This window comes from Sminthopsis crassicaudata, chromosome 1, assembly GCF_048593235.1.
Source record: "Sminthopsis crassicaudata isolate SCR6 chromosome 1, ASM4859323v1, whole genome shotgun sequence".
NCBI lineage: Eukaryota > Metazoa > Chordata > Mammalia > Dasyuromorphia > Dasyuridae > Sminthopsis > Sminthopsis crassicaudata.
Window position 1 is genome coordinate 510897309 of NC_133617.1, and position 18499 is coordinate 510915807.

The following is an 18499-nucleotide window of genomic DNA, read 5'->3' on the forward strand; positions in this document are numbered from 1 at the left end:
TTATTTTTTGAGACTGGGTCTCCCATCTCTCCTGGGAGACAATAATGAATTATTATTATAGAATAGAAACTTTAACCTGCTCCATTTTTCTGAAACAGGCTAGCTGTCCCATCCTTACACACCCTGGTGGGTTTCAGGGGCTCACTATATACTGTACTTTATTCAGACATTCAGTCAGCTGTAGCGTTACTACAATTTAAGACAATAGATCCTCCAGCCTCAGCTTCTCCCAGCACCAGGGATCATAGGCAGATGCCACCTTGACAAGTCATAATAACATTTTAACTTGGACCTTCCTCCATAAAAGTTCTACCTAAGTGTCATCTTGATTGGCAAGTGTCTTCATGTCACCAAAAAGACAGGCTAGTCCTAGGAAATTTGCCAATTAGGTGATGAGTTCTTTGTCCCTGGCCACTCATGAAACAAAAAACAATTTAAAAAATCATCTTCATTCCTGATGAGGAGACAATAGTCTAAAAGAGGGAAGAGGATAATGAGGATTGCACTTTTTTAGACCATCTGTAAACATTAATTTAATTACTGATGTTGTAAGTTATCTGATAACAATCATAAAACTGCAGACGATATTAAATCATGTCAACATTGACATTTATCCTTGAAACTTAGAGATATAAAAAAAGTTGAATCTAAATTGACCGGTTCTCTTCAGAGAATCATATAGAAAAAGTAATTGATTTTTGTCATTTCACAAGAAACCACATTTCTTGGGATAATTAGTCCTCTCATCTCAGTGAATATAAATAAAACAATCTCAGATAAGACAATCTCAGCTTATGTGGATATAGATGCAGATTGTACATATTCTGCTGAAGAGCTAAAGGAGTATAGAAATTCTGTGAAAAAAAATTCATAAAAGTATATGGGTAGAACAAAATCTAGCTTCTCTTCCAATAAATTGTTTTTCATGTTATGTTAGATTAAAAGTAGTAGATAGAAAGTGCATAAGTATGTCAGGAACTTGTGAAGCTCAGAGAAGGAAGGCAGCTATTCATCTTCTGCTCTAGATCAGAACTATTTCGGACACCACAAGCTTGCGGGTTCTTAGCCTGAACTATACCTGAGATCCTGGAATAGTGTAAAAAAAATAGTAGATCTGGGCCAGCTAGTCAGATAAATGTTAAGTGCAAATCCTATCATGACATGTGGGATCCTGGGCCAATCACTTTTAAGTTCTCAGTGCTGGCAATCATTGATAGTGTTGCCTCTTCTTGTACTGGAATGCTTTGCAAGGCCCTTGCTGGCCAGACTCTGTCCCTGGTTTCCATGAGCACCCTGTCTCTCTGTAGCACTGGAAAAATGACTTTGATTTTTTTTTTTTTTTCTTTAAGAGGTTTCCCAATCAGGACTCAGTCTGGTATATTTTCTGTATCTGCATAGAAAAGTTATGGAGTAGAGAGATACTTTTTCCTGTTCCCCCACCATTTAGTCCTCCTATAAAGTGTTTTTTGCAAACTATATATTGTTGAATTCTGCTTCTCATCTATTTTGCTATTCACTTCCTTTTTATAAATGAATTTATCTTATTCACAGCTGTGGTCATTAGTCTTTATAAATATTTATTATAAAATGAATTTTATAATATTTATAGTATTCTATTTGTCTTCTATTTATGGCACCCATTTTAAATGGCAGGTGGAAGTAAAAGTGAGAGAAAGGTACTCAGCATTTCTGGTCTATGCTTAATACTATTTATATCCCCCTTTCTCCTTTATCTCCCCCTTGAACAGATCCCACTTATACCTTCTTACCCTTTTTTTTGTTTTAACCCTTCTTCATATAAACCCTTTCACACTGAAGTTCATTTTGGTTATAACTAATCCCTCTTTTAATCAATTCTTCCTCCCCCCTCTCAGTTCCTTCTTGTTTCCCTATTGATTTGAATGTATTTAAAAAAAAAAAAAACTTTTGCATTTACATATATGTATCTTCTACATTCCTTTGACTAGTTCCAGTGAAACTAAAATTTAGGTGACACTTTCCTTCTTCCTTCCTCCCTATTTGTATAGTTTTCTACTGTGACTCAAGAGATGACACAAAATAGCAAGTTTTATATCCCCTCCGTTTTTTCTCCCTTTAGCTTTCTCTTTTGCTTTCCCTTGTCTTTCTTCATTTAAGATCATGAATCAAAACTATTCTTTCCAGATCATTTATGTCACTTAGCCAACTGATTATTCTTCTCCTATTAAACTACAGTAAACACTTCATCCTTGTATATTCCTTTCCAATTGTTAAAATGTATTTTTCCTTTTTATTTTCCCTTAGAGTTTTTGCTGCCAAATCTTATATGAGCATGACTGTGGCTCCTTAGTACTTGAACTCTTTCTGGCTGTTTACAGTATTTATTTTTTTTTTTTAATTGGACTAGGAAGTCCTGGATTATGACTATACCATCTCTGGAATTTTCATTTTTATATTTCTTTCAAACAGTGACCAGAGTTCTAATAGTCTGGAAAGTTTTTTTGCAAGATTTTATGAAATATGGTTTAAAAGCTCATTGGTTTGTGTTTTGGTCTTTGCTTTTTTTTTTTTTTTGGTTGTGGTTTTCTGTGATTTTTTTTTTTTTTTTAGATATTTTTTCCAGATCACTTTTTAATGAGGCCAGGCTTCTTGTGAGACAAGATGAGAAAATATTTGTAAAAGCATTCTATAAACCTTGAAGAATTATAGAAATGCTCTGATGATGATGATGATGATGATGATGATGATGATGATGATGATGATGATGATGACGATGATGATGATAATTTATCCTGCTTTTAGCAATGATTTCCATATTTTTCTTACATAGAATACAGAGAGATGTGGACTTCCCAATGAATTCAGAATAATCAGAACTTGATGGACCACCAGAGTCAGAGAATGAATTTTTCCCATTCTTTTGACTATTTAATAATATTCTGGTGTTTCATGGGATCGTTCAATTTTATTTGATCCATTCTGATGTTTAGAGGGTTTGTTACCTGGGCAAGGTTTTTAATATCTCTTGTATTAAGCTGTCAATTTTCTTTCCAAGTTTGTTGTATAGACTGGGGCTTCTTAAAAATTTTCCACTCACCATTCCTTTTCACTCAAGAAATTTTTAAATAACTCCAAGTATATAGGTATGTAACATAGGTATACAAATTAAACATTTACTGATAATAAATCATAAATTTATTTTAACATTTCTCTGATATAAATACAATTTTACCATTTATTAACAAGGAAAGAATTTGCATGTTAATGAGATGAATGAGAAATCAGTCTTGGCAGATTATTTGATACCTTTTACTGCATTCTAAGGCTAATTTGGTTGGATTTCAGAGGGTAGTAATGTCCAGTGGATAATGGAAAAATAATTTGGGGACAAATTATAAAGGGCATTTAAAACTTAAAGAGTTTATATTCTAAAGGCAATAGGAAGCCACTTAAATAGGTTGAGTTTGGGCAGTCATGATCAGATGAAGAGGTATAAAGTGAAAGGAAGTTCATTATACAATAAGTGTTTTGGGTAGCCTAACGACAGACAGGAGGAAGGGAGAAAGGATTCAGATAGATGGCATTGGGGGTGGATGTTTGTTCATTGGCAGTCAGGAAGAAGTTCATGATCACCAGGATGGGGAGAATAAGCAGAAGTGGAAATGTTAGCCGCTGGGGAATAAGTCCAGATAACAGCCTATTAGAGGATGAGAGAAGATCTGCTGATGAAGGAAATGATTAAAAGGTTTAAAATCTGTTCTGGGATTAGGCCCTCAAGCTAGCTCAATTGCTCAGCCTCACTGCAGGCACTTACAGAATTTCCAGAAGCCTGGCTTTTAATAGGTACCAAGAAGGCCTACTGGTGCAATGTGCCAGGGTATTACCCAGATCCCAATAATTAAGTAGTGGATGAAGGGAGTTACACACATAGTCTGGGCAGGCAGCACAATAGAGAGTTGGACATAGAATCAGAAATCAGGAAGACCAGAGTTCTGATCCAGGTTCAGATTCTTAACTAGCTCTGTGACTCTGGACAAATCACTTAACAATTATCTGTCTCTGTTTCTTAATCTGTAAAATAGTGCACACATACACACACACACACACACACACACACACACACACACACACACACACATACCCTCTGAAGCTTATTGTAAGGACAACATGAGATAATATTCATAAAAGTATTTTATTAACCTGGAAGCACTTTATAAATGCTCTGGAGATGATGATGATGGTTTACCCTGGTTTTAACAACTCTTTCAATAAAGTATGTCTTATTTTTTTCTTGTATAGAATGTAGAGAGATATACCAGAATATTCAGAACTTGTTGGATCACCAGAATAAGGGAATATTCATTAATGGCTGAAAGAAGGTTTCTAATGGACTTCAGGGATCTGTGTTTAATTCTGTACTGTTTAACATTTTTTTTCAGTAACTTAGGTTAAAGGCATACTTTGCAAACCCATCAAATTTTTAAATGATACAAAGCTGAGAGAATTACAGATGCTTGACAGTGTTGGGTTGCAAATGATCTTGACAGATTAGTGGATTGGCCTTTGTCTAATAAAGTAAAGTTCAATAGAGATGGGGGTGTGTGTCAGGATTATATAGGGGACTAGCAAAGAAAAAGGACAAAAGCCATCTCCCAGTGGATAGACAAAAGATAAAAATGAGAAGTTCTCAAAAAGTTGCAAGCCATTAAAAACCATATTTACAGTTTTTTTCATTTTGACAATTTCAAAATTTCAAAATGCATGCAAAAATATTTTTCAGCATTCATCTTTGCAAAGACTTTGTGTTCCAAATTTTTCTCCCTATTTCCCCTACCAGCAAAACAGGAAGCAATAAAGGTTAAACATTTCCATATTCATTATGCTGTCCAAGAAATCAGATTAAAAGGGAAAAAAATATAAGGGAAGCAAACAAGAGGAAGGTGGAAATACTAGGCTTTGATCCACATTCATTTTCCATAGTTTCCATCATAAAGTATTGGAATTGTCTTGAATCATTTCATTAGTTTTTAAACATTAATAGTAAATCAAAACAACATTAAGGTTTCACCTCATACAATAAATCATCACAGATAACAAAAGATGGAAAGGGTTGAAGTTGGAAGGGTTGTAGACATACTGCTTTATTGTTGATTGAGTTGTAAATTGGACTAGCCATTTTGGAGAGCAATTTGGAATTGTGGGGGGAAAGTGACTAAAGTTTCCATAGCCTTTGACCCATAAGTCCCACTGAGAGATAAAAATAGAAAAGTGTCAGACACTTATAAATAGCAACACTTTTCAATTAGCAAAATATATTGGAAATTCCTAAACAGATTGTGGACCTTGACTATTTGGCCAAATTATTTCCAGAAAGACAGATCTAAAATCTGTAAATATAAATAAAATACAGTGCACAGATAAAATTTAATTCATTTTTTAAAAAATAAGATTTATTGATGCCTTTTAATTTTATATCAGTTATTTTTGCAAATATCTAGATTGAAATTACTTGGTAAGAAAGCAATTAAGCAAAAGCATCAAATTAAGTGCTCTGACAGTGTCCAATAATGTCTATACAACATTTTGCCAGTGTACTTTCCAAGATCTTCTTTGAGGTAAAAAGGATCAGAACAGCTTAAGGCCAAGTATCTGTCCCAAGAAACTGATGAAAGACTATTTCAGTTACAGAGAAGGGCAGAGGAGTTGAAGGAAGGTGTAATCTTTTGTGAATCTGAATGGATTTTCTCACCTGCACATATGCATGTGTGCATGCACACACAGAGTCCACAGTCATTCAACTCTGTGGGTACTCTAAACATTGCCAGACTTTTGCTGCCAGGTAAGAGCTCTGCCAAAGTGTGTTTTCTCTATGCTCTGGAAGAACTTGTAGGGGGCAGAAAAAACCTCCACCTCTCAGTCTATAAACGCACATTCATTTGGCTCTTCAACAGTCTTATTATATTTAATTTCAAGGAGAAAATGACTTTGCAAATAATGTAAACATTCCCCCAAATCTATTTTAAAAACAAAACACATCCATGTATGTGTGTGCACAAGTACAATTGCACTTTTTAACTTAATACTGAGGTGAACATAGGAAGATCAACTATATAAAATTGAAACAGTTTTGCACAAATAAAGTGAGTGTAGCTATAATTAGAATTAGAAAAGTAATTGATAAAAGTCTGATCTGGGTATTGATACAAATCAATAACTATTATAAGAGCCACATTCAGTACATAAGGGATTAAAGGATATGAATAGGCAATGCTTTATGAATCATGTTGGGAGAGAAAAATCAGAACAAAAGGGAAAAACCATGGGAAGGGAAAAAAACACAAAAAAGTTAACATAGCATATGTTGATTTACATTCAGTCTCCTTAGTTCTTTTTCTAGATGTAGCTGGCATTTTCTGTCCATAATGTATTGGTTTGCTTTGGATCACTGGAAGAACCAAGCTTTTCATAATTGATCATTGTATATTCTTGCTGTTATTGTGTACAATGTATTTCTTCTGTTAGTTTCATTCAGCTTCAATTCATGTAAATCTTCCCAGGCCTTTCTAAAATCATTGTGTTCAGACTGAGATTGTGAATATGTATGGCTGACTTTGTCTGAAACTGTAAAATTTGAAAGGAATAGATTTGGGAAAAAAAATTACAAATTAAAATTAAATTCTGTTTTGGACATGTTGAGTTTGAGATGTCTCCTAGAAACCTAGTTTGAAATGTTCTCTAGGCAGTTAGTGATGTGGGAGACACTTGGGTTGGATCTGTAAGTCTATGAGTCATCTACATAGAAAGGATAAATAAAATCATGTGAGCAGCTGAAGAACCTTTAGAAAGGAAAAAAAAAGCAATGGTGGGACAAATAGGCAAGGGATTCTACACATGCTCTATTGATCTGTCCAACTATAGGATCAATAGACTATGAAAGTGATAGAGGCTGAGGTGAGGGGGATGAGGGGAAAGGGGATTCCCCCTCAGCAGGGGTAACTCTGAATAGCAGGAATATAAAAGAGCAAAAGCTCAGGTTTGTTCAGAATGATCCCTACTCTCACAAGGTTTTCTGGACAATTGAAGTGGAGGTGTTGACCACTGAAAGTTATCTTAATAGTTATTAAGATAATTATGAATGGCTTCTGCATCCTCCAGACTTTATAGCCTCTCTCGGCTTTATAGCAAGGGTTAGCCATATAGTAAACTGTAATAAGTATTTGTTCAATGGATGAATGAGCTTCCTGGTTCTATTTTTGTCCACAGGTGATTACTTTGGAATTTTGAAGGAAGCAAGAGTGACAAAGTTTCCATTTAATGTCCTGGACAATCCTATGTATTGGGGGAGTACAGCCAACTACCTAGGGTGGTCAATCATGTAAGTATAAGTTTATATTTAATGTTTTCATTATAATTGTGAATTCTATTCATCTTACTATAAGATACCAAACTCTGTTATTAATAATCCTGTCAGGGTAGCTGGATAGAACATCAGTCCTGAAGTCAGGAAGACCTGAGTTCAAATCTGGCTTCAGATACTTAATACTTTCTAGCAGTATGACCCTGGGCAAGTCACTTAACCCTAATTGCCTTGACCCAAAAAAAAAAAAATTAATAATACTGTCATTTGAAATCTAAAGTCAATATTTTAGTGATATTCATAATTAGTGATGAATGTTCCCATTTTAATAGTTATTAATTATTATCAATTATTGTACCTAAAACATTCCATAGAACACATTAGATGTTTAGCAAATGCTTATGTATTGACAAAGGGAAGAAAACATGATTTATTCAGAATTTGAAACCTAAAGTAGACCTTAAAGGACACATTCTAATCCTGTTATTTTACAAATGACAAAATTGAGATCTAGAGGAAAGGAGTTATTTGTCTAGAGTCACATAATAATAATGATGATGATGATGACGAAGATGAAGGGACTTAACTCAAGTCTGTAACTCTAGTGTTCTTTACTGAACAGCCTCATGCTTGTTACTTCTATAATATATAGCCAAGTGCCTTTCCTGGGAGAGGCTCAATAAATATTTGTTGATTGATTTCTGCTACAGGAAATCAGCCAGGATATTTTGATCTTTTAAAGAGAGAATCTCAAGCAGCTAAATGTTCTAGAGGATAGAGCACCAGCCCTGTAGTCAAAATCTCAGACACTTACCAGTTGCATAACCCTGGGCAAGTCACTTAATCCTGATTGCTTCCTCCCCCAGGAATTTTTTTTCTCATTTTTTTCTTTCATTTTTGTCCCAAAAAAACAAAACAAAACAGAATTTTTAAAACCATAAAGAACAGGAAAGAAATACAAAACAAAAGAAAGCATTATTATGTATTCAGCATAACATCAGGGAGGATTCAAAATACATAACAATAAATTACCAGATCAAGAAAGAATATATATTAGCAGAAGAAATTATTCATGAATATCTTTTTTCTCTACTTCCTTGTAAATTGTTCTCTTCTGCGCACCTTTTTTATTTTATTCTTTTTTCTCCTTTAACCACTCCATCCCCAATGAAGTTATATTTCAGAAAAAAATTGTTCATGTATATATATATATATATATGTACATATAACCATGAATATATATAACACACATAACCATGGAAGGTATCCATAGGTGGGGGGAGGTTAATTAATAGCAAGGCATAATTAAGGAGCAGAATTAAGGCAAAAAAAAATTTTAAAGAAGGAATTCCTGATAAATACTGGGGTATAGTCACCCAATCACAATTCATGTTGGCCCACATGGAAAGCCCCTAGGGTGTTGATATTAAGCATTATTGTAGAGACAAGGAAGATGTTTTTATGGGCAGTGGTAAAAAAAATCAGCAACTACTTAGTATGAGGCTTCAATCTAACTCAAGGACATCCGGGAAATCACTTCATATCTTTGGCACTTCATTTCCTCCCTTATAAGGTAGGGAAGATGAACAGGTTGATCTCTTCAGGGCTCCTTCAGCTAAAATGTTCTATGATTTTCTGAATTTCTCTTGACCAAGAGAATAGTGTTGACTCTTAGCTGAGAGTGATTGTAGCTGACATTTATATGATGCTTTACCTACATGCTATCATTTGAGCCTCACAGCAACCCTGTATATACTACACTATACTGTATTATACTGTTCATGCTATACTATACTATATCTATTATTAGCCCTATTTGACTGATAAGGAGACTGAGGCCCATAGAGTTGACTTGATGTAGTAGCAGTACCAGAAGCAGATTATTAACCCAGGTTTTTCTGGCTCTTGTTACACCAAATTGCCCCAATGCTTGGTCTGTCATTTGCCTGACTGATAGAAGATGCTTAATAATGCATGTTAATTAGTTGGTTTCTTTGTTCAGACATTCTGCTTACTTAGCAAAGGACCAGTTCCATCAGCACCTAGCAGCCCCAAACAGGCAGCCCTTGTATATTTATTTATGAGGCTTTCGCTCTCTCCTAGATTCTGGGTATGTTTAGGAGGTGGTTAATGACCCTTATAAAATCATTTCACCTACAACATAGCAGCATAGGTTTTTAGCTACAATTCCAGTCATCTGGTTAAAGATACTGGAAAAGGTTGGGGGAACCTGGAAGTAAAGTAGAGTGCAGCTCAAGATGTGGGATTCGGACGTCTCCAGGCAAAGAAAGCCAATAGTAATATTTTCAATATATTAGAGGCTGAGTCTACATGTCCTTCATGGAGAAGAAAGTACTCCCAGCTCAATGAGAGTAAGTAAGCCTTGCAGCAGAAACAAGAAAGCTTTTTTTCACTATTATTAGGGAAAGAATCCTCATGGGGCCTTTGGAGACTGTAATTTTCTATCAGCCAGGGAGTGCTTAAAGGAAGCCAGATGCCCAGGTGAGTTGCTAAGTAAGCCTTAGGGACTCTCTGGAGAATGGCTACTATTTACTATTCTGTGAGGGAAACCCAGAGCTGCTACTGTCATGAAATAGTAATGGAGAGATGGGGGAGGGAGGAAGGATTGATCTTGGCCTGTCTGAGAGCCCATTAAAGATGGGCAATGTTTCACGCAGGCCCCACAGTGCTGACAAAGCAGGACTGCCCCGTAAATCTTCATTGAAAGCCATCTGTCTCAGCCCCCAGTGCCTTTCCTCTGCATGGCTTCAGAGAGAAAGTGAGAGTAAGGGAGAGAGGAGGAATCATCATTGATTTTATTCAGACACGAAGAGCACACAAAGAATGATCTGTGTTGTATAAGCTGAGGACCTTGGCTAAGAACCCCAATTGAATCTCTACCATTATTTACTTTCCTTAATCAATAGAGGGAAATGGTACAACTGAGGATATGGTGAGGGAAGGCAATAACTTTGATTTATACTCTGGGAATGGGAAGCTTCAAAAAGACTTAGTGGGAGTCACTGAAAGGAAGCTTGATTGACTTCCCCATTTCTCCAGGGTTTCTTCCTAGATTTCCTGTTGAAGGTACCAGAAAGCCAAGGTCCTCTCTTCAATTACTTCTCCTCTAGCTCCAGGTCTAGGTTTCCTCATTATAAAAAGTAGAGGTGACTGATAGGCTAATGGCCTGTAGATAGATGCACAAAAGCTCTTCTCACCCTTCCATCTTACATGCACAAGTTAGAGTGCTCCATCAGAAAGGGATGTAGAAAATTAAACTATTTGGATAAATACCTCTAAATCTGTCAGGCTGACAGAACTAAACTGAAGTAAATCATTAGCCAGAAACTTGTAATCAAAAAGGCTAATATGCTAAACCCCCAAAATTCTTGTTACTGATTTTTCAGTGAACCAAAATTTCTGTTTTGTGCTTTTTGGTGGTTTTCAATTTACTTCTTTTCTTCCTATTCTCAAGAAATATAGTGAGCTTGTTGAAACTAAAATCAGAGTAAGTGGACTAAAATAATGAACTCAGGAGGAACTGAGTTCAAATCCATACTCAGATACTTCCTAGCTGTGTGAACCTGGGCAAAGTCACTTAACCCCAGTTATTTTATGTCCTACACCCTCCCCCCCCCCAAAAAAAAAAAAAAAAAAACCCTCAAGATTATCTTCCTTTTCCTCCAGTGACAAGCAGCATGGAATTGAGCCTGCTTAAAAGCCAGGGAGACCTGAATTCAAATCTTGCCCTCTAGCAATGTAACTTTGAGCAAATCAGTTGATCTCCCTGCCATCCCAATTACATTTAAATCTGGTTCTGGCTGTATTGAGGAGCTGTGGTCTCCCAACTTTGATGCTGCTGTTCTAAGCAACTTTCCAAAGTGCAGAGAAGCTGTTTATCATCAGAGAGTTCCCCACAGCAATGAAATCACAAAGTCTAGTCCTCATCCCTTTCTTCCAATTCCATTACACTTGAAACCAAAAATAGATTAGAAGGAGAAGGAATCTCAGAAAACTCCCATCAGCTATTCATTCTATAGGTGAGAACAAGAAGATCTAGAAAAATTAAAAACTTCCTAAAGTCACTTTATTAATTAGCAGTCAATCCAAATTAAGAATCTAGAGCTCTTGCCCCTCAGCCACATGGCCTTCTCCCCAGACTGGAACAGAACTAACCTTTGAATTTGGAATTTTGTGTCTGATGTTTTATATACAAGTAGTAACATTGGTTTTCGGGACCCTTTAAAAAGAAAGACTGATCACAGGACTTTTAAAGACTGAAGTTCCTATACTACCTTTTAACTGACTCCTAGAGAATCTCATAACTTTAGTTTTATTAAAGATAAATATTTTAACTAAGTTGCTCTCCTATCTCACCTCACGCCATTAGAATCTGTGTCTTCCTTCAAGATAACTCCATTTTCACTTTCTATGTGAAGCCTTTCCTGATTTTTCCCAACCACTATATAGTTATATTTATATCTATTGATGTGGGAATTATAGTTCACTAACTACCTTGTGTTCATTTGTACATTTACTCTACTTATTAATGTACTTGTAGGGATTGTTTCACTTTTATCTCCAGAATCTAGTGCCTGCCAGGTAATAGGCTTGAATAAATGCTTTTTTAAAAAAATAGAAAAGAAAGGAAAAGAAAATCTCCTAACTTAGAGCTGTTACTAGGAGAGCCAAAAAGAGGCTCTCTTTGCATATTTTGAGCTTTGTGAGGTGGGGAGGAGAAGGAACCCAATGTAATCATTATACAGTTGACCAGAATTAAAGAAAAGTCTTGGAACCATTATCCAGATTTTATAAGCTGTTCTATTGAAACCCAAAGAGCACAGTTCACTTGCACAAGTCAAAATCAGTGAATGTCACTAGGAACTCCTGCCTATTAAATATGCTGTTTCTTATATTTAAGATAAAACCCATATCCCTGGGAAAGGAGTACCATTGCATGGAATCTTCATCTGGGCAGAGGTAATTCTATTATGGTTACTCAACCTTTTGAGGAAATCTAAAGGGAAATATAATTTATTTAAACTTTGAAGAAAGTTGTTAACTACTTAAAGGTATTTTTGTTTTTTTTTTTTTTTTAATCAAATGTTTTGTTATTAATTAGCAAGTAGGACAGTGGCTGGAAAGAGGGACCAATGGATACTTCTTTGGGCACTGAAATATAAACAGTAAAATCTCAATTGCTGCTAAGCCTATTTCTTAAAAATTATTTATAAGAGAAGGAGTGGTTATCACATAAGAAAAAGATTTAGGAATCATTGCTGATCATTCCCCAAAGTATCAATCCAGAGTTTTTTATCAGTCAACATGTACTTGTGAAGTTCCTTTTAGACCACAGTGATATAAAAACAGCCCCCATCATCAAAGAACAACATGTACACATATAAAATCCATGAAACATACAAAATAAATAGAGGACAATTTTGACAGGATGGTTTTAGAATCTGGTAGGAAATGACAGAGATTGGGAAAGGCCTCATAGAAATTAGCATTTAAGCTGAATTTTGAAAGAAACTAGGTTTCTGGGAAGTACTAATTTGTGTAAAAATAAGAATAAAGAAAAGAAGGTACCAAACTGTGAGATATCTATTCCAGAAAAGTCTGTGCAGTTTTGGGCATTTTGCCTCAAGGGAAACAGAAATGGAGAGAGGAAATAGAAATCAGGTTAGGTGTTTAAATGAAGAAAGACAAAGAAAAAGGCCTATTCAACCTGACAACATAAAGGAGATATGATTAAGAAGTCTGCAGTGGGAATTTAAAAGCTGACTGACATTCTGGAATTTATAGGTCAGAGGGACAAGCATTCCCTCTCAGCCCTAAGAAGAGATTTAGACTATCAGGGTCATTGAAGTAAGAGGTGGTCTTGAGAGTCACACTGAAGAGATTTTGAAAACTCCTGTTTTTAAAACAAAAAAACAAAACAAAGAAGATATCTGCCTTAAATGAAAGATCAGACCAGATGACCTGTAAAAGTCCCTTCTAAAATGCTTTGATTGCATTGAAGAAAGAATATGATTTTTGTGCAATTATAAAAGATTATCATTATCATTATTATTATTATTGTAGAAAAGAATCTTGTTTGAAAGCAGCCCATCTATTCTGTGAGTCATTCCTGTCTACGGTATAATAGGGGAGGAGAAAATGAAAAGTAGGACAAGGGACGGCACCAGTAAAAAGCCATACTTTCACTGACATCAGAGCATCCATTGCCTCAAAAAGATCAACTCTCTACCACTTATGAATAGGTCTTCATCTTTAGGACCTGTGAATCCAGAGACAATGTCTTATTTTTTTTCTTTGTAACCCTCCCCTATCTCCCAGTGCTTAATACATTGCTTTGAACATAGTAAGGATTTAATAAATATTTATTTAATTGAATTGTCTGGTCAACTCCCTGAATGACATACAAAATCCTGTTGGAATTCCCCTTGACTCCTACTATTATCTTCAGAATTTTTAAATTTAACAACCTGACAAAGCTACCATACTGGTTAGACCTGAAGGATATTCTCTTTATCTTATATTCATTACTGACCTAGAAAGGAATTCCTGAGAAATTAAAAAAATTGTGTACAGCTCCAATATAGAACTTGTGTTACAAGACTGTGCAGGTAATGAGAGATTCCACTGATTACATACAGTCTGCTGATTTTGAAGCTGGCAGTCTAGAAACCTCCCTCCCTCAATTCATCCAAAACCATTAACCCGCTAACTGTTAACCTGCAAAAACTAGCTTATTCTAGCCTGAGAATCAGAAGGTAACTATAGAAATAAATTGGGGAAACAGTATGACAGCAGCTATTTCTAGAAACAGGAAGCAGATGTGGTTATATGACTCCTCAGCCTTTGTCACCAAGGAGCTGTCCTTTTTCATTAGCTTTAGAAGTCAAAAGTAATTGTTGTCCACGGGGAAAAAAAAATACTTTGAATGAAGACAGTAGGATTTTTCATTTTCATTTGCACTCAGCCAGACTCAAACCTTCTGGTTAGATAGATGATGAAGAGCTTCTCATTTCCCAGGGCAAAGCCAAATGTGCAATGGGTATTTTGGGGTAGGAGAGGAGGAATCGGGGTTGGGGGGGGGAAGACAAAAAACATACAAAAAAAAAAAATGAATCCCTAAAGTTCACACTTATTTAACCAAGAAATCAGAATTTGGAGCAAGATGAACAGGTGAGAAGAAAGTGCAATTATTCACTTACTACCTAGAGGCCAATGAACTTTCTTAGCTCCAGGTTCTTGGGCTGTGTGGAAAATTCAAGAATGGATAGTCAGTGTTACTATCAGTAACCACCATAGTGCATAAGGTTTTCTTGTAAGAGAAACTTACTAGATTTGAGGATTAAGGAGACTTTGAATATCAATAGAAGGAACACTAACTTTGGAGTCAGAGGATCTGAGTTAAATTTTTCCTTTTTCTGTGTGACTTTACCATGTCACTAAATCTCTATGATCTTGGTATCTTCATTTGTAAAATGAGGGAATTGGAATGATGGTTTCAAAGGTCCCTTCTAGCGCTTAACCTATAATCTTATGTTCCAATGATCAATGGGTGATCATTGATCAATCAATTGAAATTCATAATAGTAATGGTTTTGTTAGAACTTTCCATATAATCCCTGCATATTATCAGCCTTGAGATGGATCTGTTTTCTGTGTCTAGGGGCTTAATTCCAAAAGTGTTGAGAGGTCTTTTTTAGTAGGTAGCTCCCCCTATATAAGGTGGTAAGAACCCTGAAAAAACCATTATGGGAAGATTCCATGATAAGTTATCGCATAGAATGACCCCCAAGCTAGAGTTTTTGAAAAGAGCTGATTAAATGAACAGCAGATTAGGATTGATATCAGAAAGATCCAGGTTTACTTTTCCTCATAACTGCTCTAGAGAACTCTTCAAAACTAATCTACAGCACTACTACTGTCTATTCTACTTTGATGAAGTCATCTCTATTGATGAAATCATACATCTGAACTTTTCTCATCTCCCCACTCCCAATTAGATCTCTCAATCAGTGCTAGAAAGGCAACCAAATCCTAGCATTGTAGAACCACAGATGTCAGGGCTGGGAAGAACAGTAAGATGAAATCATCAACTGTAATTCTCTCTTTTCTTAGAAAAAAAGAAAAAGGAGCTCTAGTGAGTATTGAGGGTATGACTTACTTGAGTCGTCAGCCTCCTTAGCTGTAGTATAAAGAGAATAGCAGTAGTACCTACCTTCCGTGACATTATGTATATGTCTGTTTATATGTATATATATATGTATATAGATATAGATGGATATTGATAGATATGTGTTGTGTAAATGTCAGCTCTTACTTACTGTGGTTATAGAAAAGTCATCATTTTTAATTAATGGAGTCCAGGCAAAAATGGTCCTAGAACATGTCTTTATGCTGCTATTTAATTTTTTTATATTAAATGTCCTGTGGACAGTTGTACTGGGAGAGTAAAAAGCTTCCCTTTTTATTTGGATAAAAGTATTAGTAAGAAAGCGTGGAAGGCTTGGTGCAACTAACTCCAGGAGCAAACTGGATGACAGGGACAAGGGGTGCCTCTTGCATTCCCTCTAGAATTTTGACTTTTCTTTCCAAGCTTAGTTTTATGAAGGCTTTTTGTTCCTTCCCACCCCATTCCCCAGTTTAGCACTAAGTAGTTGATAGTCACTGCTGTGTCCAGGCAGTGGCCTGTGATGGCCCACTGTTTTTACCACTGATTAAATTCTCAAAGATGTTTGGAGGTCTGTTATTAGAGTGTGCGGATTTGTCATTGGTCAGTCCCTGACAAATAATGTTAGCCGCCAAGTCATGACTGGCTAGCTGCTGCCCTGTGTGAGTGGTCATCCATTTCTTCCCATGATCTATCCTGTTGTGACTTTTAAGAGTAGAACCCCAAAGCCTGCTTGGTAGCATTTTCTCCCTTCCGACAAGTTACTTTGTGTGCCATGAAATGAGAACCCTTGAACAACCTGTGACTTGGAGTAAGCAAGGACAGAAGTCTGCCGGATAATCAGAACAGAGTTGTGAGGCTCAAATGCATTAATATATAGAGTGCTCTTATCTTCTCTTCTTCCTTCTGCTTAGTTATTAACTCCATTTCTTCTTTTGGGCTCTTGCGTGATACTTTGGGGACAGGAATGGGCTGAGGGAAAGATTTGATGTTTCTAGCAGTAGTGAGGAGGTTGGAAATTATCCCACACCTGCTACCACACAGCCACACTTTGTACTCGGGAGCCTTTTTTGACTCCTGCCCTGGCAGCCTAGTGCCTCTGTTCTCAGGTATTTGCTAATCCCAACTTCTGCTGGACTGATTTAGACACAAGTGCCCTGGGGACAGGGAGGAAGATGAGATGCAAGGGAAAGTGTCTTTGTGTTCCCTAGTTAGAGCACTGAAAAATGATGCATTCTTCCAGCGAGAGGAAAACATTGAGTTCTTAACCTTGAGTCTGTGAACATGTTTTGAAAAAATATTTTGATAACTTTATCTCAATATGATTCAGTTTCCTTTGTAGTCTTATGGATCTTATTTTGTGCAGTGCTCTGAGGTTTCCATAAGTTTTACCAAACTGCTAAAAGATCTATGACAGAAAAAAAGCTTTAAGAACTCCTGACACTAAAGATTCTTCGGCAACATATATAAGCACATATTCTATTCCTTGTGGCTTATGTGATACCCTTCAGGACCTGACATTCAACAAGTCAAACCATTGTGACTGTGGGTCCAGTAGTGTAAATATAGCCTGTATAAACTCTCGAAGTCCTTATTCCAATTCTCACTTGCACTGGCTGGCGGATATTCTTATTCAGTCTGTCTGTCTATCTTTCTCTCTCCCCTCCCTCTCTATTTTCTTCCCTTTTTTTCCTCCCTCCCTTCTTTTTCCCCTTCTTCCCTTCTTGTCCCTCTCTTTCTATCTCTTCCCCTCCCTTTCTCCCTCCCTTCTTTCTTCCTTCCTTTCCTGTATTCCTTCCATCCCTTCTTCTTCCTCCCTCTCTCTCTCCTCTTCCTCCTCGTCCTCCTCCTCCTCCTCCTCCTTCTCCCTCTCTCTCTCCCTTTTCCTCCCTCCTTCCTTTCCCCCTCTTGGTTCTGAGAGAGTACAGTGTTTTGTAATGCCAGTACACTTCAAGCCCCATTCCTGTATCTATACCAGTCATCAGTTCCCTAATATCATCTAACCAATTAACATCCATTAACTTTTCACAGGGGAGTATTTACTGCAAAGATACAGCAAGAACCAAATTATAAAAACATTTCCTCAAACCAGGGTGTACTCTGTTCTCTGTCATCTCAGTCCCTAGAGAAACTGAGCTCCAAATTAAAGCTGGTGCTACAGAAGCATTCACCCCCCCAAACTCACCCACAAATTGAATGAAATCCCTGCCTCACTTGCAGGACACAGCATCTCATGCTGTTCCCCTGCCAGCCTGGCCTGGGACAAAAGAAATAATATACAGAGAGGAGATGACTCCATCTCAGACACCAGCACAGACATCAAAATGGTATGTCTGCAGATAGATGAACACACATACATGTGTTTGTAATGTTTCTATCTTTTTCTGTGTCTAATTTGTCCCTGTTTTCCTAGCTAAGTTCTATTGACTATTGATGGATGGTAGAAAAATACTCCTTTTAAGGATTTTGAGGGTCAGCTGAGATAATGAATGTGGAAGTGCTTTGAAAGGCCCAAATCTATCCAAGAGAAGAGATGGGCTTTCTATCAAGGAACTTTTTATGTAGACAGGGTGACAGTACTACTATAGAAGAAATATTAAATAACAGCACAAAGCAATAATCTGAAGACTTCCACAAGACAGTTTATAAAAAATAACCCTTATCTCTGTTTCCTTTAATGTTACAGTCTGATTATTCCCTTTACACCCCTCCAAACCTGGAAAATGCCTCATACCAATTTTGTTACCAGCTCTCAGACAACGATGAAACTCAGAAAAAATGGAGCAACCCTGGTTTTCTCACTCTTTACTGTTTAGATGCTGCTAAGATAATGGATAGATCACTGGATTTGGAGTCAGGAAGGCACAAATTCAAATGTGGCCTTAGATATTTACTAGGTGAATGATCTTAGACAAGTCACTTATTTGCTACTTGCCTCAGCTTCCTCATCTGTTAAAAAAAAAAAAGACAAGGGTTGT

At 36.5% G+C, this 18499-nt stretch overlaps 1 protein-coding gene across 2 annotated transcripts in view; it reads left to right on the top strand.

The window, feature by feature from the left end:
- The window catches only part of PEMT (phosphatidylethanolamine N-methyltransferase), a 151090-nt gene that overhangs the window by 120167 nt on the left and 12424 nt on the right, over positions 1 to 18499 (top strand). For both annotated transcript variants that reach the window (XM_074281592.1, XM_074281591.1), the window contains one exon: positions 7243 to 7354. In XM_074281592.1, the coding sequence (XP_074137693.1) occupies positions 7243 to 7354 (112 nt within the window). The remainder of the gene's footprint in view (positions 1 to 7242; positions 7355 to 18499) is intronic.